At 62.8% G+C, this 23,682-nt stretch overlaps 1 protein-coding gene across 8 annotated transcripts; it reads right to left on the bottom strand.

Moving 5' to 3' along the window:
- Positions 1-1,555: 1,555 nt before the first annotated feature.
- On the bottom strand, positions 1,556-21,724 carry TANGO2 (transport and golgi organization 2 homolog). Of its 8 annotated transcripts, none has more exons than XM_070475789.1 (9): positions 21,653-21,724; positions 13,330-13,424; positions 9,585-9,673; positions 6,191-6,310; positions 5,725-5,839; positions 5,155-5,225; positions 3,107-3,278; positions 2,712-2,816; positions 1,556-2,000 (listed from the first exon to the last, which is right to left on the bottom strand). In XM_070475789.1, exons 2-9 carry the CDS (start codon positions 13,383-13,385, stop codon positions 1,604-1,606), a joined length of 1,125 nt encoding a protein of 374 aa, XP_070331890.1. In that variant the 5' UTR covers positions 13,386-13,424; positions 21,653-21,724; the 3' UTR covers positions 1,556-1,603. The 8 variants fall into 8 exon arrangements, with proteins under 8 accessions (XP_070331890.1, XP_070331893.1, XP_070331892.1 ...); XM_070475792.1 differs by having other exon boundaries at positions 2,712-2,812; XM_070475791.1 differs by having other exon boundaries at positions 3,107-3,260.
- Positions 21,725-23,682: the final 1,958 nt, after the last annotated feature.

The following is a 23,682-nucleotide window of genomic DNA, read 5'->3' as shown; positions in this document are numbered from 1 at the left end:
AATCCGCCAAACAACAGAGACCTCACTTCCAGACACTGGCCTGAGCCAAGGGGGCATGCAAAGAGCCAGCACTTTCATCCTTGGCTCTACTATCTATCTGGCTGGGGCATCAGAACACAGGGGTGGAACAGAGGAAAGGTGTTCACGCTCTTGTTCCTACCGGGAGACATGCAAGCAACACTCGGTCAATGCACAGCCTGTCAAGACAAGGGCTTTCTGTTGTGCAGCAGAGACCAAGACAGGGAGGCTGCCTCAGACAGGGTGATTGTCAGGACTTGAGCAAAGACCTGCGGGGTGGGGGAGGGGGAGTGCGGCATGGGCATCTGCGGGAGGAGCCCTTCAGGCAGAAGGAACCTCACAGCAAAGGCCCTGGGGCAGGAGCAGCAGTGAGAGCAGGGCAAGTCCAGCATGGCTGGACCCCAAGGGCCACCTGGCCTCACCCTGCCCCCTCCTGGCCTGCGGGCTGCAGGGCTGTCCCTGTGTCTCCCCAGGTGTGTAAAACAAGGTCACAATTTTTCATTTTGCTCGGCTGCCAAGACAAAGCACGCCAGTGAGGGGCTCACACAACAGAGATTTATTCTCCTGGTTCGAGGCTGGCCGTCTGAGGTCGCGGTGTCCATCACAGGCCCTGCTCCCTCTGAGGGTTCCCGGGGATGGCAGGCCCCCCTCCCTGCGTCTGGGGCCCCCGGGCAGGAGGCAGCTTGGGCCCAGCCTTTGCAGGCGTCTGTCTGTGTGCCTGCCTGTGCCTGTGTGTCCCTTTTCATAAGGACACCGCTCCTACCAATTCTCTTCTGATTACATCTGGAAACACCTGACGAGGTCACTTGAGGGGCCGGAGCCCAGCGTCATCTCCCAGGGGGCGCCCAGGTCAGCCCAGATCCACAGAACCAAGTCTGGAGTTGCTTCCTCGGGCCCGGGCTGCCCAGGAACACAGGGCAGAGGGCCCATGGGGAATGTGGGCAGCAAACATCTGAAAGCCTCTCCGGATGGCCCTGCACCAGCGCAGCGGCACCCCAAAGGCCAGCATGGCTGCCTGGGGGGGGCCTGTGAGGCAGACAGAGGGCACTGGCTGGGCCAGAGCCAGGGGCCTGGCCAATGGCGGTTGGGCGAGACGCAGGGGGGCGGGGAGCGGCACAGGCTGCCTCACAAGGGGCCACTTCCCACTAGACCATGAGGAGTGAAGAGGAGACAGAGGAGGGCTAGGGAGGCAGGGCGGGCCCAGGGTGTGCCCAGCCCACCCGAGCCATCAACACACTGAGGAAGCCAGGTTAGGCAGGGGTTGGCCGCCGAGGTGGAGGGAAGCTGGGTGCCCACACTGGATGCAGGACTCCAGGTGCCCGGACCCAGCTGAGGACAGGAGCACCAGGGTGCTCGTCCAAAGCCAGGGCCCAGCGCTGCGCGGAGGATGGACGCCACTGCCCCCTTAGCTGATGCAGAGCCCCTCCACCACCCGCGGGCCTCCACAGGCCTGACCCCACGGCTCCCCAGGGGTGCAGGGCACCACCTGCACCAGGGTCTGCGGACCAAAAGGGCAGCTCCCCAGCCCACACGGTCATTCTGTCTCACAGTTGAGGCATGGTATGCACCGGCCTCAGTTTTATTGTCAGCGTCCCCCATTCACGTACAGAGTCCTACGATGTTTAGTTTCTCGGGAGGAGAACGGCAGGGGCCTCTGTGTGCCCTCCCTGAGATGGGCCTGCCTGGAGCCCCGGAGCCCCAGGCGGCGCAGTGCGCACAGACGCCTTTCATGGACAGCCCCATGCACATGGCGCCCCTGGGCCCCAGGCTGTGTCTCTCTAGGGGGCAGGCTTTCATCCCTCCAGAGGGTCTGTCTCCTTCCAGGAGCAGGGCTGGGGGCAGCAAAGACCATGGCCAGGACAGGAGGGGCTGCGCTGAAGCGGACATCCACCCTTGTGTCTGGATCGCGGCGAGACTCACGGGACGAAGCGCATGAGGATGAGAGGCACTCGCCGCGAGGCCGGCTCTTGTAGGTGGCACGCCTGGAGCATGTATGCGTCTGAGCACATGTGCACATGCCTATGGCCTGCAGTGTGTGCACGCCTGCGTGACGTGTGTCACATGGGGCTCTGCACACGGGCAGGGGAGGCCCAGCACCCTAACTGCAGGCCACTGTCATTTCCAGGGCCTAAGGCTGGACCCCGAGCTAGACCCAGGGACACAGACAGTTCACACAGAGGGCTCTGCCTTGGGGGACGCTGGCCAGGTCACAGGCAGTACCTATGACAGGGCCTCCCGGGAGCCCCAGCCACAGTGGCTGTGGGCTAGCTCTGCAGCCGGAACTCATGGGTAGTGGTCTCCCAGCGGGTGGGGTCCGAGCCCAGCATGCTGCGCTCCGTGAAGGTCACATGCCCGTCTGCATCCACAAGGATGACCGTGTTGGTCCTGAAAGAGCCCAGGGCCCATGTTCTGTCCCGAAAGGTGCAGATCGGAGGTGGGAGGGGCCTCGCTGGGCCCCGGCCAGGCTCCAGTCTGGGTGCTCTCAGGCCCAGTGCCTCTGGGCCTCAGGGCGGGGCGGGGGGGGGGGGGCACTGAGCTGGGGGCCCCACAGGTTTCTGCCCAGCAGGACCACCCCCCTACCACTTGGCCGGTGGGTCCTGAGCTGACTAGGCAGAGCACCCGGGGCTCCCAGCACCACCACGGGGCTCCCAGCCAGGGAGGGCGGAGGCGGCACCTGCACCTGCCTGTCGTACCTGGTGCCGTAGTCTGGGCAGCGCACGCACACAGCCGCATACTTGCTGAGGATGGGTCGCACGTACTCCCTGCCCTGGGCCTCAATGGCCGGGTCTGGCAGCTGCCTGAAGGACAGAGGCGGCGTTCTTGCTGCCAGTCCGCAGCCCTGCAGCGCCCGGGAGCCCACCAGACTGGGTGGGGGAGCCACAAGAGCTGCTCCCTGCATGTCCAGGTCAGGGCCCGGAACCCCCACTCAGCCTGTTACTCGGGGCTCCGCTGTAGGGGCCACGGGACAGCGACTGCCAGCCCGTCCCTGTGCCAGGCCCCCCCAGGGCTGCCCGGGGCCCAACCACACAGGCCCCACGAACTGAAGCAGCCGGCTCACAGAGCCTCGGTGTGCGCGGGGGGCACTCACGCCTCATCGTTGCTGAGCACGTCCAGGAGCTGGGCCACCAGCGCGTCCCTGGGGAGCTCCCGGCCCCGCTCCACGGCCTCCAGGAAGAGCTGCTTCCCGAAGCACAGCTTCCTCCAGGGCGTCTCCAGCAGAGCGTTGCTCAGCCCGTAGGTCCCTGCAGGAGGCCGGGGGTCTGGCAGAGTGGGGGCGGGGGGACCGTGACCCACACTCCACCCACCCACTCCTTCTCTGCACACCTCCGTCTCCAGGAACTTGCCAGCCCTGGCTGTGGGGAGGGCTCGGGTAATTGGAATCCACCAGGGGAAGGTCCGTCCCTAAGTAGGGGGGGCCCGAGGTGGGGGCCAACCGGGAAGGTTTAGGCTGGGAACCCCGCAGCCTCAGGCCAGGAGGCTGCCCGCCAGGGTCAGCCGGGGTCAGGGAGCCCGACCCTGTAATGCCCCAGGTGCCAACACGTAAACTAGACATCATCAAAATTTTAAATGACGTGCTTCAGAAGACACCAAGGAGAAGGTGGGAAGACAGGACAGAAGAAAACATTAGAAAAATCAAGTATCTGATGGGAGACTTGTATTAGAATACATAAAATAATTCTTGCAATTCAATAACAGAAGATGACCCAACTGAAAAATAGAGAGAGGACTGAGTAGACATTTCTCCGAGTAAGACACAAGAATGACCAACAAACAGGTGAAAAGTTGCTTAATGTTATTAACTACCATGGAAATGCAAACCAAGGCCACAGTGTGACCACATCACGCTGGGGACAGCTGCGATGAGAAGTCAGCCAGTGACAAGTCTTGGCGAGACTCGTAAAGTTGCTGCTGGCAATGTAAAATGGTGCAGCTGCTTTGGGAAATATCCTGGCAACTCATCAAATGTTCAGTTACTTTATAATCTGCCAACTCCACTCGAAGTACCCACACAAGAGAGATGACGGTACCCACACTGAAACGTGGAACCAACATTCACAGCACCTAGTAGTGGGGACAGCCAAGCGTCCTTCAGTGGGCAAGGGATAAATGAGGCAGAAAACCCACAGGATGGAATACTATTCAGTCACAAATAGGAACGGAACCATCATACCACAGAAGGATGAACCTTGAAAGCGTTCCTCAAAGGGAAAGGCCAGACACAAAGGCCGGTACTGTCTGCGCCTGTCTACATAAGATACGCGGAGTGGGCAAACCCACAGAGAGAGAAAGCAGACGGTGGTCTCCAGGGCTGGGGGGTAACAGCCCCAAGGGGTGAGCTTCCCTTCTGGAGTTGGATTTTGATGGCAGCTGCACCACTTTAGGGACAGTGAAAGCGACTGAAGGCATACTGTAACGGATGGGCTGGATGCCGCGTGGTCACGGCTCGATGGAGCAGTTCCTTTTTTTCTTTTAAAGTAATATGGAGGGCTTCCCTGGTGGCTCAGTGGTAAAGAATCCATCTGCCAATGCGGGAGACAGGGGTTCGATCCCTGACCCAGAAAGTCCCCACGTGCCATGGAGCATCTCTGCCCCTGCACCACGACTACAGGGCCTGCCCTAGACCCCCTGCTCCGCAACGAGGAAAGCTACCGCAGAGAGCAGCCCACACACTCCAGTAAGAGCAGCCCCGCTCGCCACAACTAGGGAGAGCCCGTGCAGTAAGGGAGACCCAGCACAGCCAAAAATGAATAAATAGATACAATTTTTTAAAGAAACAGAAAGTGACAGGGATCAAGCGAGGTAAGCTCTGGGACGACACAGCAGTGGGGAGGTGACAAGAATTCCATCCCAGCAGCAATTTGCAGATGGGCAGCCTCTCTGGGCATGGCTGAGGGCAGCGTGGGGAGGTCCTGGCGCTGCCACAGGGGTCACAGAACTGGGGGCACCAAGGGCTCCGCGTCGGCGGAAGCAGCCCGCCTGTGGGCCAGGTGAGGCCACAGCCACCACTGGCCACAGGGGGCATGAACGGCTGCAAACAGCCCCAGGAGAGACACCAGCAGAGCCCCAGGCCCAGAAAGCGGCAAGGGGCCCCCAGGGAAGCAGCCCACCCTGCGCCCCCCGCCGGGGCGGCCTCACCTGGCACCAAGACGACAGGCTCCTGCTCCCCCCGGTTTCCATAGTAGCAAATGACGTCTCCCTTCTCTGTGCTGCAGCCGAGGGCAGAGAGGGTCAGCTGGGGCCGCCAGGGCCACACCCTTCCGCACAGGCACCACTGTTACGAGCTACCTGTGCCCGATCAGCCCGACACCTCTCTGTGCGTCAACACAGGCCTGCCCACAACTCGACTGCTGCGTCCCTGGGGCCCCCACAGGGCCCAACAGCCCAGCTCCTGAACCTCACGGCCAGGACGGATGCCCAGGGCTCCGGGGCCCCAACCTCCGTGGGTGAACAGCTCCTCCTGCCTTGGGGACAGGCCTCCCCCCACCTCTCGCTGTCCCCCCACCCCGGGCGGGGAATGTCCCTCGCCCCTTGCCCCACGTCCTCTGCCCACAGGGCCCATGGCTGGCTTGGCTGGCATCGCGGCCCCCTGGCGGCTCCGGACAGACCAACAGACAGCTCCCAAGCCCTCAGAGTACCTGGGGTCACCTCGCTGCCCTCGGCCCCATCCCAGGTAGCGCAAGGGGCCGTCCCCACCTGAAGACTCACCTCAGGTCAGCTGCAATGAGGTTGAAGCCGTTGTACAGGTGGCCTTCGGCCGAGACCTTCTTCAGGTAGGACAAGCTGTCCATGTCCGAGGTCAGGAACTGGGCCACGAGCTCACCTGTGGCAGGGGACACATGCCCATGGGAGGGCGGCAGGACTGAGCCCCTCTCCCGGGAGACAATGGTTCCCCCGGGCCAGCCCCCCCTCACCGACTGGCAGCCAAGGAGGTGAGTGCCGAGACTTCTGACTCTGAACATCTTCCTGCGGAGCCCTCACGGGGAGGTCCAGCACAAGGGGATGTCAGGGGGACAGTGTGTGTCCACAGGCCGGGGGTGACCACACAGCGGCCAGGAGCCAGGCCACAGCCAGGCCGAGATGGCTGCCGGCGTCACCAGCCAGGGGACTGCAGAGCCCCTCTCCTCACCCCACCTCCCGCCCCTGCAGTGTCCGCGAGCCCGCAGCCCCGTACCTCGGCCCCGGGCATCACGGTTCAGCCGCGGCTGCAAGTAGTTGGTGAGCGCGGCCAGCTTGCCCCGCGTGCTGACACCCAGCCACGTGCCACCCTCCTTGCCTTCCTCCATGTCCAGCCCTGCAGCAGACGACTGTGTCACCAGCAGTCCTGGGGCCGCCCAGGACGCAAACTCTGCGGGACGGGGCAGCCTGCAGGCCCACAGATCTGCGGGGTGACCTTCATCAGGGACAACAGCTGCCGTCCCTGGGACCTCCGGCCCCACACACACATGCTGGCACCTGGTGGGCGTCAGGCTGGGGCACACGCAGCACCAGCTCTGCTGCGGGAACCACGCCAGGCCCCAGCCAGGTGCAGGGACACTGGCTGTCGTCCCTGGGCAGGACCAGGCTTCACTGGGAGCCCTCCTGCTACAACCTTCCACGACCACGGGCCCACCCTGGGCAGGCAAGGTGGCTACAGCAACCAGCAATGAGCTCCTAGGCTGGTGGGGTCACTTGCTTGAAGACTGGGGTGAAAACAACTAAGTCACTAACACATTATTATTACAACACTAATAAACTGTTATAGTACGCGCTAAGTCGCTCAGTCATGTCCTACTCTTTGCAACCCTATGGACTGTAGCCTGCCAGGCTCTTCTGTCCATGGGACTTACCAGGCAAGATTACTGGAGTGGGTTGCCTTATCCTCCTCCAGGGAAATTACAATAGTAGAACTAAAAGAGGGAAAGATCTGAAAGAAGTATTGAAATAAAACTGCCCTTATTTGTACGTGAAAAAGATCCAAAAAGAATCTAAAAAAAAAAAAAAAAGCCTTCCATAACTAATGAGTAAATACTAACAAGAACTGGAAAATGAAAATTTAATTATCATTTACAAGAGCACCAAATGATTTTCAAAACACACAGGAAAATGTTACAGGAAAGACGTGTGCTGAGGACACGTGTCAGGCAGACCTGACTGAGCGACGAGCCCTGCTTGGCGCCCAGTCGCTCACGTGGCCGAGGAGCTCTGCCAGCGCGTGGACAAAGGGGAGCCCTCTGACACCGCTGGGGCAAGTGCACGCTGGTGCAGCCACTATGAAGAACAGTACGGAGGCTCCTTAGAACACTGACACAGAACTACCAAGCAGTCCAACAAGGCCACTCCCGGGTATGTATCTGGACAAATTAACGTGGAAAGACCCACATACCCCAGTGTTCACCGCAGCACTATTTGCAACAGTCACAATGTAAAAGCACAGTAAATGTTCACCAACAGACGAATGGATGAAGATGTGGTGTGTTGACACCGTGGAATACTATCCAGCCATAAGAACAAAATAACGCCGTTCGCAGCAACATGGGCAAAACCCAGAGACTGTCACACTGAGCGAAGTCAGTCACACAAAGACAGACAGACACCACCTGGTATGGCCTGTACGTGGACTCTCAAATACGGCCCAATGGCTGACACTCTGCTCCCAATGTAGAGGGCGCGGTTCGATCCCTGGTCGGGGAACTAGATCCTGCATGTGGCAACTAAAGATTCCCGACGCCGCAACTAAGACCCAGTACAGCCGAATAAATACTCTAAAAATAAAATATGACACAAATGAACTTATCTACAAAACAAGCAGACTCACAGACACAGAGAACGGACTTGTGGTTGCCAAGGGAGTGGGAGAGGAAGTTTGGGTTAGCAACGGCAAACTCGTGTATATAGGGCAAATAAACAGGGTCCTACCACATGGCACAAAACACTATACACAACATCGTGTGATAAACCATAACAGAAAACATTATGAAAAAATATATATATGCACATATGTAAGACTGAATCACTGTGTTGAACAGGAGAAACTAACGCAACACTGTAAACCAACTATAAAAAAAAAAAGGATGACAGTTCTCTCCAAATGACCAAGAGTGACCACAATCAAATGAAGACCTGGCAGGCTGGCGTTTGACAGAAATCATAGACCTAAGCATAAACAAAACCAGAAGGCTTCCAGAACCACACAGAGGAAGGTATCTTTACAATCTCACGATAGGCAAAGACTTTGGGTAAGACGCAAAAAAACCTATGACAAACCTAGACAGCATATTAAAAGCAGAGACATCACTTTGCCAACACAAGTCTGTATTGTCAAAGCTATGGTTTTCCCAGTAGTCATGCATGGATATCAAAGTTGGACCATAAAGAAGGCTGAGCACCATAGAATTGATGCTTTTCAACTGTGGTGTTGGAGAAGACTCTTGAGAGCCCGTTGGACTGCAAGAAGATCCAACCAGTGCATCCTAAAGGAAATCTGTCCTGAATACTCATTGGAAGGACTGATGCTGAAGCTGAAACTCCAATATTTTGGCCACCTGACATGAAAAATTGACTCATTTGAAAAGACCTTGATGCTGGGAAAGATTGAAGGCAGGAGAAGGGGACGACAGAGAATGACACAGTTGGATGGCATCACCTATTCGATGGACATGAGTTTGAGCAAGCTCCGGGAGTGGGTGATAGACAGGGAGGCCTGGCGTGCAGCAGTCCATGGGGTCGCAGAGAGCTGGTGGTGACTTTGCGACTGAACAACAGCAAACCCAGAATGCTCCTCGGTCCTCCTCCAGGGGCCCCACGCCGCTGGGAAGCCAGGCCAGCCCGGGCAAAGACCCCACACACAGGACCGCCACGCCCGGAGCTCAGGGCGCCGGGTCCGGCCCGCCCCTCCCCACCCCGCGCAGGACCCGCTCCTTCTTCCGGTGCCCAGCCTCCTCTGCCCAACCCTGCACGCAGGAAGCCTCCGTGGATGGCCGAGGGCCCTGGCCCATGCACACGCACACGCCCTTTGGGTGCCGGGAGCTGCTCCCAAGGGGCCCGTCTGCTCCACAGGCCCCCCATCGGCCCCCAAACTCCGGCGGCACCCCCTGGGGCCAGGGGTGCTTGAGGGTACCATAACCGCTTGTGGCTGAGCATGCGCATGTTCCGCCAGGCTGCCTCGAGGACAGCGGCCCGGACTCACACACGCGCACATGCCACCAGGCTGCCTCGAGGACAGCGGCCCGGACTCACACACGCGCACATGCCACCAGGCTGCCTCGAGGACAGCGGCCCGGACTCACACACGCGCACATGCCACCAGGCTGCCTCGAGGACAGCGGCCCGGACTCACACACGCGCACATGCCACCAGGCTGCCTCGAGGACAGCGGCCCGGACTCACACACGCGCACATGCCACCAGGCTGCCTCGAGGACAGCGGCCCGGACTCACACACGCGCACATGCCACCAGGCTGCCTCGAGGACAGCGGCCCGGACTCGTGCTGGACCAGCCCCAGTGGAGGGTGGATCCAGGTACAGCCCCCACCTTCCGGCCGCTTCCCCAGGGCACCAGGCGCGTGGAGGGCGGCGGGGACACTCACCGCTGAGGACCTCGTTGTTGCTCCCCCAGAAGTCTGCGGCCCTGGCCGGCCGGTGGTAGAACTCGTCCCTGTTGGCGGCCAGGATAAGCCTGAGGAGAGAGCATGGAGAAGGGTCTCACGAGAACTGGAGCATCTCGCGTGGGCGGATGGTCTCGGGGGAACTCCGGCGGTCTCATGTGGGCAGACCGTCTCTTGGGAACAGCCTTGGTTTTCCTCTCATTACCAAGACAGCAGTGCCTCAGTAGTCAGGATGCAAGCCCACAGAAAGGGGAAAGCGGACTTGGCCCAGCCCCACTCCCCAGTCACCAGGGACAGGGCACCAGGCACCTCCTCTGGCCCCTGGGCCCCTTCCCTGAGGACGCCGTGAAACCCCCAGCAGCGCTGAGGGCGTCCCAGGGCTGCTCTCTCCTGCACTCTGGGTCGTCTCTGGGAGGGGGCAGCTGAGGATTTCTCGGTATTCCCTTCCTGTTTAGTATTATGAATCATAGAAGTATTTATTTGGCAACTAGAAAACATGTTGATGTTTTCAGAGCACTGGTTTTGAGGTAAGAAGTTTCTGGTCAGTTTTGCCATTTAAAGTAACTGTGCGGGAAGAGCCCCTGGAGAAAGGCATGATAACCCGCTCCAGTACTCTTGTCTGGGAAACCCCATGCACAGAGGAGCCTACAGGGCTACAGGCCATGCAGTCGCAAAACAGTCCCATGTGACTTAACGACTAAAAACAACAAGCTGCTCCTCTGCTTCCAGTTTCTCGGCTTTCCATCTAGGAAGTCCATGGCCACGATCAGCAAACACAACCTCCCCAACAGGTCTAAACGAACATTCAAAGCTACCCTGAGCTCTAAAGGGACTTCTCTGGCAGTCCAGTGGTTAAGACTCCGTGCTTCTGCTGTGGGGGGTGCAGTGTGATCCCTAATCAGGGAACTAAAATCCTGAGTGAGGCTTGGCAGGGCCCAGATACCCCAAAAGACAACAGAAACAACTCCGCTTACAGGTGGTGGTCAAGTGGGCGGGGTCACCCTGAAGGTTCCCGGAGACCCAGCATCTGCTTCTGATGAGGGACCCTGCGAGCAGCATGGGCTGGTGTGGAGCCGGGGACCAGCCTGTACCCCTCAAAACCGCCCAAGAGTACCATTCACATGGACGCCTGACTCCATGAACGCTGACTTGTGGGGAACACTGGCTTGTGCACCCCAACACCCACACAATTATCGTCTCAGCCAGGTGATCAGCTCGGGGCCCCGGGGGCGACGCACGTGCTGGCTGGCAGAGTCTCCGCTGCTGCAGGGGTAGTCCCCTGAAGCCACAGGACCAGATCGCCTGGTCTCACCTGTCATGGGCCAGGGTCACTCTCCTCCCGGAGGTCACCTGCAAGCTCTAGCCATGGGCCCATCCAAAAGCAGCAACCCCTTTGAGGTCAGAACCCCCCCCCAGGACACACCCCCTGTGAACTCGGGGTCACCTGATTCAAGATTTCCATCATTTGGCAAAATATGGAGGCAAAGTGCTGGGCAACAACAGGCACGGGGGCACAGAGGCCGGGACCTCCCACAGCGGTCATACCCAGGCAGGGCACGGGGGGTGGGGCGGGTGTGTCGAGCCAAGGGCAGCCCCAGGAAGGCCCGACACTCCTGCATGTGGCCAGGTGCGCAGCCTGGAAGGCAGGTCAAACCCGAGGGCACCTGAGGGGTCGTGCCGGGGGTAATGGCAACGGGAGGTGACGAGAAGAGGGGTGGGTGCCCCAAAACAGGGCAGTGGGGCGACAACACGGGCGCAGCACAGGGCACAGACGAGGGGTCCAGACGGCCTCTGCCGAGCCACTCATGCAGCCCAGGCCCCCCTGCACGTGCCCCAGCCTCCCAGATGTACCCCAGCCCCCCACCAGCCACACTGTCTCCCTCCCCCCACACCCCCGAGGGCGCTCTGCCGAACAGCCCACAGGACACGTGCTCTCAGCCGGTCGGCCCGGATCACAGGAGAGCTCGGCAACGTGGCACCAGCGTCCATCGCCGCCCTTCCCAGGGCTCTGCAGCGGCTGCGGGCCCAGTGTTATCAGCAGAGGGCACTGGAGGGACGCTGCTGGGGAGAGGTTTTCGCTCCCTGACTCGGGGCACAGCCCAGACGGTGGCCAGTGCAAGCGGGCAGATTCCCAAGTGCCCAGAGAGCTTCTGGCCACCCAGTGTGGCAGCCCGGGCTGGGGCTCAGCCCAGTGGTGGAGGGCGGGCTCTGCCCCCGGGCATCCGGACCCCACAGTGGCTAATAATCCCACGCTAGAGCTCCCTGCTCTAATCACAGTCCTAGGGCTCTGTCCACTGGCTGGACCCCGACTCCCACCTAGCTCTGATGGGGGCTGTCGAGGGCCAGCTCCCAGCCCCCAGCCTGGCCCTGCAGCCTACTCCCCCGCAGGAAGGGGATGCTGGGCACCATTCATTCCCTAGCCTGGAGTGAGTGGCCTCAGCCACACGTCAGGCACCCGAGGAGCAGCTGAGATGGCCCAGGCCCCGGGACAGTGGCGACTGCCTGGAGTGAGTGGCCTCAGCCACACGTCAGTCAGGCACCCGAGGAGCAGCTGAGACGGCCCAGGCCCCGGGACAGTGGCGACTGCCTGGAGTGAGTGGCTTCAGCCACACGTCAGGCACCCGAGGAGCAGCTGAGATGGCCCAGGCCCCGGGACAGTGGCGACTGCCTGGAGTGAGTAGCTTCAGCCACACGTCAGGCACCCGAGGAGCAGCTGAGATGGCCCAGGCCCCGGGACAGTGGCGACTGCCTGGAGTGAGTGGCCTCAGCCACACGTCAGGCACCCGAGGAGCAGCTGAGATGGCCCAGGCCCCGGGACAGTGGCGACTGCCTGGAGTGAGTGGCCTCAGCCACACGTCAGTCAGGCACCCGAGGAGCAGCTGAGATGGCCCAGGCCCCGGGACAGTGGCGACTGCCTGGAGTGAGCGGCCTCAGCCACACGTCAGTCAGGCACCCGAGGAGCAGCTGAGATGGCCCAGGCCCCGGGACAGTGGCGACTGCCTGGAGTGAGCGGCCTCAGCCACACGTCAGTCAGGCACCCGAGGAGCAGCTGAGATGGCCCAGGCCCCGGGACAGTGGTGACTGCCTGGAGTGAGTGGCCTCAGCCACACGTCAGGCACCCGAGGAGCAGCTGAGATGGCCCAGGCCCCAGGACAGTGGCGACTTTGCAGCAGCTGCACTGGTGACTCGTCTGTGGTCGGGGGTCACAACCCAGCCTCCCTCTCCATGTGGATCAGTGTTGGGGGATCCCCACCACGGAGCTGTAAGACAGACGGGTGCCCCCCAGAGCCAGCAGCCCCTCCCTGGTCTCAGACTCCTGCCTGCTCCGGCGGGTCCCCCAGTGCCCCTGACCCCCGCACAGGCGGCCCTCACGATGCTGGCTGCCTGCTGGCCCGAGGCTCCAGCCCCCAGGCCAGTCTCCCTCACTACCACTCTTTCCTACTGCCGCCAGGTCCCCAGCTGGGGGCATGGGGCTGTGCGCACATACACTCCATCCTCCGTCCTGCCCACGCGGCCGTCTCCAGCAGCTAAGTCTGAGCACCTCTGCACGTCGACTCGGGGTCCCTGCCCCAGGAGGAACCCCCTGTGGGGCCCATTGAGCAGCTGCTGTCGGGGAACCAGGGCGCTGGCCTGTGCCCCCACCCGGCACGCGGTGCCCACGCAGGCTCCCGAGGACGGTGGGCTCCCGAGGCCGAGCAGGACAGTGGGTGCAGCCCGGGGGGGTTACCTGTATGCATTTTTGGAAACAGGGCGAGGATCAAACTTAAAGAAGATGATGCACATGAGTCCCAAGGGCGGGCTTGGCTCCAAGGGTCACGAGCTCTGCAGGAGAAGGAAACATGCTGAGTGAATGGCAGACGACAGGAGTACCTCCCCAATCGGCAGGCCCGCCTTGTCCGAACTGAGCCAGGCTTCAGTGCCCAGACCCTCGCTGGACGAGGGACCTGCGTGGTGCATGCTGCGATGCTCGCCCGTCTCTGTAAACGTGCTCTGAGGCAGTGGCCAGACACTTCCCCGAGGCCAGTGACCTCGCTGGCCCTGGTGGCTGGAGATCGCTCCCTGGTCTGGGGTCTGAAACAGCATCTCCCATCTCAGGACTCACAGGAGGACGTTGCCAGCACACCAACCCACCTTCAAAGCAGGCGAGCAGGTACGGGAGCCCTGGCCGCCCTGCTCGGAGACGCCGAGGAGGGCCGGAGCCCACGGCCGGCACCAAGGCCGCGACCGCAACGCAGAGTCACGCAGCAGCCGCCTGGCTCACGGCCGCCAGCGGCCCCTCCCCTCACTGCCCTCACGGGTCTGACAGAATGGCCAGCAGACCTGGATGCACCCGGAACTCTCCCCGGCTGTGCCCACAGGCCCGGCGGGACCCCCAACTCAGCCCCGTGCTCGTCCAGGCACAGGTGTGCTGACGGCCAGTCCACCGACCTCTGCTCTCAGTGAGGTGCCACGGCCATGCAGGGGAGACGCGGCCATGGTGACCAGTGCCGTGTGCGGGAGCCCAGGGCGCCACACCACCCGCAGCGCACACACAGAGGGCCCCCGGGTGGTGTGGACAGGCCGGGTTCCCACCCATCAGGGACCACTGGTGCCCAGCGTCCCAAGAGTCCCCGGCAATCCCCATCCTGTGGGTAGACCACTGGGACCAACCTCCTTGGTAAAAGTGACTCAAAACACTTGAAAAAACATGGAAAATCCTCAAAGCCAAGAACTGACAAGGTCATGCAGGATTTAGCTGACATCTGAGAGAACACAGAAATCCAGGGAAGAAAGAGAGCAGAAAATGGTGCCCATTCCTGCCCCAGGGCCCGCCATGGCGCGACCTGGGCTCTGGCGGCCTCGGGGATGAGGAGACAGGGACCCAGCGTGCCTGCACGGCCACACGGGGGCTGCAGGGAAGGTGCACAGAAGTGAGGGGGTCTCTAAGAAGCGCCATGTGCAGAGCCAGGGACGCCCGGGGTGCCTAGGGACTTGGTCTGAGGTGCGTCTGCACTGGCAGGGCCCCTGGGCACACTGAAGTGTCCATCTTCATCCCAGACTTCCGAGAGTCTCTGGAGTGATTTCCAGGACAGAGAGCAGTGCGGTGGAAAGACCCGCATGACGAGATGGCGCACCGCAAGCAAGAAGCGGCAGGGCCCCCCCACGTGTCCCACGACCCCGCCCGTCTGAGCACAGGCCCCCCACACGTCCCACGACACCACCCGTCTGAGCACAGGCCCCCCACACGTCCCACGACCCCGCCCGTCTGAGCACAGGCCCCCCACACGTCCCACGACACCGCCCGTCTGAGCACAGGCACCCCCCATGTCCCAGGACACCGCCCTGGGTGCCCGTCTGAGCACAGGCCCCCACCACGTCCCATGACACCGCCCGTCTGAGCACAGGAGAGGGGCTCGGGGCCACGTGTGCGGAGAGGACACCAGGGGCCTCCCAGCACCAGAAAGACCCTCCAGAAGCAATGGCCTCAGGGACCTCCCTGCACGCCCAACACAGGGGCGCGGGTTTGATCCCTGGTCGGGGAACTAAGGTAGGGGAGCCCCGCAGCATGGCCGTGAACAAAAGAGAAGAAACAGCCGCACGGGTGAGCGTGAGACCTCGGCTGACGGTGCTGGGGCAGGTCAGACACGGAAGATGGGACAGTCAGCGAGATCACCCAGGAGGCAGGGCAGGGAGACGGGTGGCCGCTGGGTGCCTCAGGACCTCAGCATCCCATCTGCCCCATGACCAGAGTGCTGCACCCGAGACACAGACCCGCGCCCGCCCGGGGGCTGCTCACTCCTGGACACACGGACGCCCCAGGCGGGTCAGCCAGGGCCATCTGCGGCGACCAGGCTGGCGGCGGGTAGCGGGAGGAGCCCCGCTGGGTTCCTGCCAACCCCCAGCCCCGCCAGGACAGAGGGCCACCTCACCGGGAACACGCCACGCTGAACGTGCCCTCCCTGGCCTGCCCTCCCCCACCATGTCTAGCCCAGGCTGTGTGCCGGGGCCCAGGGGTGGGGGGGGACACCAGCCACTGCTGAGCACGGACGCAGAGCCCCTCTTCCACTTGGCTACAGGGCCCCCGCGGGGGGTCCGAGCCACCCAGGGCGGGGGTAGACAAGCCCCCAGGAGGCAGCGGTGAGCAGGGCTCCCAGTACCAGGAAGGCCGCAGTGGGTCTCCGGGCAGGTGTGGGCGCGGGCCCAGGGCTGCAGCCTCGGTGCAGACGCGGTCATCGGGAGGGAGGGGCCGGAGGAAAGCCAGCCCCTGGGGAGGGGACCATCAGGAACTGCCTTTCTCTCCAGTCCCTCGCCCCCCACTCAGCAGGCCTGCTGCCCCGGCCCGTCCCCATCCCAAGTCTCCCTGCCCCCATGCCCTCCTCCAGTGCCTCCTCCCAGCCTGCCCTGCCCAGGCCCTGTGGGCTCGCAAGAGGCTCCATATCCGCTCTGGGGTCTGAGTCCTCCCTGACAGCCCCGCTGCCACCCAGGGCTCCCAGGGCAAGCCCTGGACACTGCACTGGTGTCGCCCCACAGCCCCGCAGCAGGGCACGCAGGCGCTCCCCTTTGCTTGCTTCCCGAGACTTCCGAGGTCAGGGCGGGGCAGTGAACCTGGGGCTCAAGGTCCCAGTGCTCCAAGTGAGCCGGGGCTCCTCCTCTCCGAGTGACACCGAGGCCGGGGTCAGGATGAGATCATCCTGAAGGACACCAGGCCAGGGGTGTGGGGACGCCGTTCCTGGCCCTCTAGGGGGATCCCCACCCTGCCCAGCCCAGCTCCACCTGCAGCCCAGGGTGCCCACAGGCCCAGGGCAGCCTGAGATGTCAGAACTCTGCGGTCCTGGCACGGCCCTGAGGGCCGGGTGGGCGCATGGAGGTGGGTGAAGCTGGGGGCACCGGGCGCTGGAGGAAGCTGTCCAGCCTGGCGGGAGCTGTCCAGCCTGGCGGGCTGGGGGGCCGCGGTAGTGACAGCCCCCTGCCAGGGGTGCCAGCCACAGTCGGACACCAGCCGCCCACCCTCTGCGGGCAAGGGGGCTCGGTCCGCAGCAAGCAGGGTGGCCAGGGGGACCCAGACCGGGAGGCAGGATCCCCACTGATGGGGCGGCTGTCATGGAACTCAGCTCTCTGGGCTCGGGACATGCAGATCCAGAGCAGAGCAGGCCGCAAGGCCACAGGCGGGGCAAGGACAGCGGCAGCCAGTTCCCAGGCAGGCTCCTCAGGCTCCTCCCACACCAAGTGCCGGGCGGTGTCGTCGCTGAACCCACATGCATCTCGCTGGGGGTGCAGCCAGGCCCCAGACAGGTGCCTGGGGAAGGAAGCCCCCAGACAGCAGCGGCCTGGGCGGAAAGAGGACCAGAGCGTGGACACTGAGAGACGGCTGAGCACCCAGGGGGAGGGAGCGGCATCCCCGGGTGACCCAGGAGTCTCCGGTTGGCTGTGTGCTTCCAGACCTTTCTCGGCAAAGCACAGTGCATACCGGAGTCATCACTCACACAGGACCCCGCCACCCCGTCTTCCTGCCCACTGGCCGTCAGTCCGTGCCCCCCGTGGCAGGAGGTGCTCTGTGCATCTGCTGGCCGCTGTCCCTCAACACGGTGGCCGGGGGGTGGCCCTGCCGCTGCCTGAGTTGTCCCCGTGAAAACCTGCCCGTCCTCCCAGAGGGCGTCTCTGCATCCAAGCTTCATGGCACGTGCCCCCTCGTCCCAGAGCAACACCCCTTTCTCCTGAGCTCCACACACAGCTGCCTTTAGGCTCCATTCTCGGACGTGTCTGCCCAGGTGGAAGGTGTGAGCCAGGGACCCCCGTGCTCCCAGGCGGAGATGTCCTGTCTGCACCACCAGGCCTCCCCGGATGCCCACCACACGACTCCTTGGGGTCGAGCTTTGGCACACGCTGCACTATCTCGGGGCGGGAGTCCCCTGCTCAGCTTTTCACAGAAGCCGCTGACACTGACGGATCTGGCACACCAGGCGCCCGTGTTTGTGAAGTGACACGGGTGAGGAAGTCCGCTCCCGGAGCCGGAGGCCAGCCTGCCTGTCTGGGGACCCACAGGGGTCCCCAGTCTCAGTGCCCCTGGCAGGTACACACCCTGATCTGGGCGGCAGCCTGTGGGGCTCGCTCTGTGCCATCCCACGAGCTGGCCACTTAGAACAGGTGCCCTTCCTGGGGGGAACCGGAGCACCCTCCCGGAGCTGCCCACGAGAAGACCTCGACAGACCCTGCCCTCCTTCCCCACGGGCTCTGAGATGTTCTGGAGGCGGGCAGGAAGAGGGGTTCTCGGTAGACCGGGGACACCAGATGCAGCCCCGGCTTGGAGCGGCCAGTGGCCAAGAGACTGGCACAAGGATTCATGCACTCAGGTGGCCGCTGGCTGGGGTGGGGCCTACACCCTCAGCTAAAGAAGCAAAGAGGGCACCTGGACAAGGGGGCATACCTGGGGACAACAGGGAAACACCTGGGGACTAAGGGACACAGCTGGGAACCAGAGGCGAACACCTGGGGACAGGGAACACACCTGGGGACTGGGGGGACACACCTGGGGACAGGGGGACACACCTGGGGACTGGGGGACACACCTGGGGACAGGGGGACACACCTGGGGACAGGGGGGAACACCTGGGGATGGGGGACACACCTGGGGACTGGGGGACACACCTGGGGACAGGGGGACACACCTGGGGACGGGGGGAACACCTGGGGATGGGGGACACACCTGGGGACCGGGGTGAACACCTGGGGACTAAGGGACACACCTGGGGACTGGGGGAACCACCTGGGGACAGGGGGGAACACCTGGGGATGGGGGACACACCTGGGGACCGGGGTGAACACCTGGGGACAGGAGGACACACCTGGGGATGGGGGACACACCTGGGGACGGGAGGAACACCTGGGGACGGGGAGACACACCTGGGGACCGGGAGACACACCTGGGGACCAGGGGGCACACCTGGGGACAGGGGGGGCACACCTGGGGACCGGGGTGGAACACCTGGGGATGGGGGACACACCTGGGGACCAGGGGGCACACCTAGGGGCGGGGGGCACACCTGGGGACGGGGGGCACACCTGGGGACGGGGACACACCTGGGGACAGGGGGACATACCTGGGGACAGGGAGACATACCTGGGGACAGGGGTGAATACCTGGGGACGGGGGGGCACACCTGGGGACCGGGGGGCACACCTGGGGACGGGGGACACACCTGGAGACACACCTGGGGAGAGGGGGGCACACCTGGGGACAGGGGAACATACCTGGGGACAGGGAGACATACCTGGGGACAGGGAGACATACCTGGGGACAGGGGTGAATACCTGGGGACGGGGGACACACCTGGGGACCGGGGGGCACACCTGGGGACAGGGGGGCACACCTGGGGACAGGGGAACATACCTGGGGACAGGGGTGAATACCTGGGGACGGGGGCACACCTGGGGACCGGGGGACACACCTGGGGAGAGGGGGGCACACCTGGGGACAGGGGGGCACACCTGGGGACAGGGGAACATACCTGGGGACAGGGGTGAATACCTGGGGACAGGGGCACACCTGGGGACCGGGGGACACACCTGGGGACCGGGGGACACACCGGGGGGCACACCTGGGGACAGGGAGGCACACTGGCCAGAGGAGTCAGGAGTGGGGGACCCATGAATGCAAGCGGTGGGGGAGTGGGTGCGGGGGAGGGATCCAAGGGCCTGGCAATCACTCTCCTCCAGCTGCTCCCTAGGGCTCTGGGCAGGGGGTGACCGAGCCCTGGGGTTGGCAGGTCCACTCCTTCTGTCCCCCACCGCACACTCTTGGCAGAAAGCAGTCAAGGCCAGCAAGCCAGCCCATCTGGCCTGGAGCCAAGGCGCCGGGCACCCTGCCCACCACGCGGGGCGGAGCTTGGAGCTCCAAGCAGGAGCTGCTCACAAGTGACGTGTGATGCGTGACTCCACGGCGGCTGCCAGCACAGGACATAAACACAGGGGGACACCAGCCCAAACTAATCATGCAGAGCAGCCGGCTGCCCACCCCGCCACCGCCCACCGCACCCCTTCCCCGCCCAGGACTCCGCAACCCAGCTCTGTGGCTCTGGCTGATAAGTAGCATTTCACAATGACACATTTTCTACAGCGACAATGTTTCCTGAGATCTTAGAGCCATTTGAGGGGCACTCATTCAGCCTCACAGTGAGTGTCACTGTCCCTTCAGGGTTCAAAAGAGCAGCACCAACAAGGGACGCAGGGAGTCATGGCGCACGCCGGACGCTCTGCACTTTGGTCCCCATCCCCCCACAGGAACACGGCTTCCCCACAAGCCGGGGGCTAGCCCTGCAGCTCAAGGGGTTAAAGGGAGGAAGGGGGCACTCCCATCAGCCCCTAAAAGGAGTGTGGAAGCAAGTACTTCTACTGGGCATGGTCTTAAGGACCCGGGAGAGACACCAGGTGGTGGGGCCTGGGCCTCTTCACTGTGAAGCGTGTATCCAGCACTTCTGCAACCTAGAAAGAAAGTTGAGAAGGAGGAAACACAGCTGCACCGACACCCTGAAAAGGGAACTCAGTGGCCCAGGGGTGACCTTGTTCTCTCAGAGCCCATCACCAAACCCCCAAGGTCCAGACCAACCAACTGTCCTCACACACTGGCTGACAGACCTACACTCACACACCCAGGGTGTCAGTGACGAGTGTGGCCCCACTTGCAGTGGCCTCCCTGCCCAGGGCCACGGACAGACACCCTCAGAAGTAGCACGCAGGGCACCAAGCGGCCAGGAGGGGCCTTCTAGAGCCGTAGCCAGCACAGGATTAAGTCCCCAGGACACCACACGTGATTGTACCAGGATGAAACACGACCTAAGTGACAGCCCAGAAATGAACACACAAAGAGCCCGCAAGCTAGTCCTAACAGCTCAGGGACGGGGCGGCGGGGCAGAGCAGACGGCTGGAGGCCTGGTCCGAGGGGCCTGCATCCTGCTGACACACCAGTGACAGAAAGCCACGGTACTGGGGTACGCGTGCTTCTGCAGTCAGCGGTCAGGGGTCCCAGCAGGTGGGAGTGCCAGGACAGCACCCTCTCCCCACCGGGAACCCTGGGCCCCAGGGAGCAGGAGTGGAGGCTCTGCTGTATCCACCTGCCAACACACTCACCCTCTCACCCCACCCCACACGATAGGTCACTCGAGGCAGGAAGGCTTCTGGGAGAGGGGCGCAGGAAGACAGGCCAGCCTAGCTCTGAGTGACCTTGGGGACACCACTGGCCCTCAGCCTGAGTTTTCTTCACTGTGAATGCCGTCGTCTGGCCAACAGACACTTGCCCTGAAAGGCTGCCCAGAGGACAAGGCGCAAACAGCAGAAAGCAGTTCCCAGGAGCTCCCGGCTGCAGGCACCCCTCACAGCTCTATCCCTTGTCCACCAAGACCAAAAAAGCAAGACACCAGTGGGCAGGCCCACAGCAGGACAGCAGGGCAGCCCTGGCTAACCACGGGACTGCCCCAGCAGAGGCCAGCTGGGCCTCAGGAGCTGTCCAAGGGCAGAAGGCCCACACCAGATCTGTGGCCCAGAGGCGCGCGGGGCAGCTGCTGGGGCAGGTGTATCTTCAAAACCAGTGGCTACAGGGCCTTACCCAGGGTGCAGCCCTGCCCAGCCCCTTGCCCTGAACTCCCGTGGGGAGGGCCTGACGACCGAGCCAGCCCAGGAAGGCCGTGTCCAGGAGCGCACATGACCCGGCCCCGGCTGCCTCCCCGGACAGGCATCAGCTATCCCCTGTAGCAGGGCGCAAGGAGGAAGCAACGTGACTCAGGTCTCCCCGGCCCACCGCCGCGTAGCCCACCCACCCTGGCAGGGACACCGGCCAGGCCTGCGGGGCCCGCGCCCCGTCCCGGCGGGGACACTGCAAACGCGGTTTCAGGAACGCGAAGGACGCTCCGTCGGCCGGGGTCGGCTCGGTCTCCGACCGGACCGGGCGCTGGACGGGCAATCACCGCGTCGAGAAGGGGAAATCGGGGCGGGCGCGGTGGCCGCTGCCGAGTCCGAGCCCCGCGCCCCGCGCCCCGCGGGGAGCGCCGCCCGCCTCCCGCATCCCGGCGCGCACTCACCGCCTCCGCCACGGCCGCCGACTTCCGGGTGCCGCGCCCGCGCGCCGCAGCCGCCACCGCTCAGGCCCCGCCCCCCGCCGCCCGCGCGCTCGCCATTGGGCAGCCATGCTAGGGGGCGGGGCGTCGCGGCGCGAGCCCGGACACCATTGGCTGCCCACGCCGTCGCTCCGGGCTGCACCTCCCGGCGCCCCGCCCCCGGGGCTGCGCCAGGCGCCCGGGGGCGCCTCGTGACCCCCGCGGGCAGGACGGTGCCGGCCCCCAGCCCTACTCTCGTGGACAAGTTCCTGCCCGCCCAGCGGCCAGCGCTGCACGGGGCCCTGCAGGAGGCCATGCCTCCCTGCCTCCCCAGTCCATGCCTGTAAACTGGCCATCTTTCCCCATTAGCAGTTCTGACCGCAGATATCCTTGCTGCGCTCAGGACAGACGTCGGACCGGTCACCGCAACCGTTCACCCGCCTCAAGGCTGTTGGCAGGGCCGACTCCAAGATGCAGGGCTGCCGGCCTGATCTCCACACCATCGCAACTGAGCAAAAGCCACTGACTAGATCCTTTACCGGTGGACAGAGGCGTTCGCTGCGGCTCCCTGCCCACAGTGTCCTCTGGGCCGTCTGGGGTCTGAGTGGAGATTCAGAGGCCCAGGGCTTGCTCCAGATGGGTCCTCAGCAAACTATGACGAGGATGACAATTATATTAAGGTTGCTAATAATGGTGCTTCCAGGTGGCATAGTGGTAAAGAATCTGCCTGCCAATGCAGGAGATGCAAGAGATGCTGGTTTGATCCCTGAGTCTGGAAGATCCCTTGGAGGAGGAAATGACAACTCACTCTGCTCCTGTATTCTTGCCTGGAAAATCCCATGAACAGAGGAGTCTGGCGGTCTATATATAGTCTTTGGGGTCAGAAAGAGTCAGATAGGACTGAGCACACACACATAACAATGTGCTTTGTTGTTGTTCAGTAATTAAGTCGTGTCCGACTCTTTGCGACCTCGTGGACTGCAGCACACCAGGCTTCCCTGTCCCTCACTATCTTCTAGAGTTTGCTCAAATTTATGTCCTTTCAGTCGGTGATGCCATCCAACCATCTCATCCTCTGTTGCCCCCTTCTCCTCCTGCCCTCAATCTCTCCCAGCATCAGGGTCTTTTCCAATGAGTTGGCTCTTCACTTCAGTGTGCTAAGTGCTCTAACCCAGCATTCCAGGACACAGCTCTCATTTCTCCATTTTACAGATGCAAACATCGAGGCTTAGAGCAATTTTGTGTCACTTGCTTGAAGTCAGAATTAAGTGGCCAGTGGCAGTGGCTGGATTAATTTCACAACCCTGCAGTGAGGATGTAGGTGCCTGATCCTTTCTTGGAGATCTGATGCCCTGTGGAAACTGGGACTCAGCAAGGGCAAGGGCCAGACTGGTATTAACCCCAGGCATGATTCCATCTCAAACCTGCATGACACCCCTAAAAGCCCATTCCACTTCACTGTTGTGCTGTCTCATCTGTGCTACTCCTCGAGGTCCACAGAAGCCCTTTGCAGGCAAGGAAAGCAAGGACTCCCTGTGTCCCGGGGCTCTGCCTGTCCTGGGGCTCCCCGTGTCCCAGGACTCCTCCTGTCCAGGGACTCCCCAGGCCCCCCAATGGCCAGGGCTCCGCCTGTCCTTGGGCTCCCTGTGTCCCAGGGCTCCCCATGTCTCAAGGCTCCCCCTGTCCTTGGGCTCCCCGTGTCCCAGGACTCCTGGCCAGCAGGTGGCAGACCTAGCAAGAGACACTCAGTCCTCCTCGCGCCACCTGGCAAGAGTCAAGCTGGGTGGTGCCAGTGATTCCCCTCTGGGCAGCTGGATTCTGCAGTCCATCTGAGAGGTGGTAGTGTTGGATAAACAGAATCTGGGGCTTGGAGGCGAGTGGCCATGCCCAGGGGGGACAACAGGCAGCAGCCGCAGAGTGATCTGCCCCAAACCACTGGGCCCAGAGGTGCGGGACCCCGAGTGGCCAAGCCCTCCTGACCAGCACCTTCCCATTATCTGCAAAGGGGATGCAGC

The sequence above is a fragment of the Odocoileus virginianus genome, chromosome 12 (assembly GCF_023699985.2).
Source record: "Odocoileus virginianus isolate 20LAN1187 ecotype Illinois chromosome 12, Ovbor_1.2, whole genome shotgun sequence".
NCBI classification, from domain to species: domain Eukaryota; kingdom Metazoa; phylum Chordata; class Mammalia; order Artiodactyla; family Cervidae; genus Odocoileus; species Odocoileus virginianus.
This window is presented reverse-complemented; position numbering and strand designations above follow the sequence as displayed.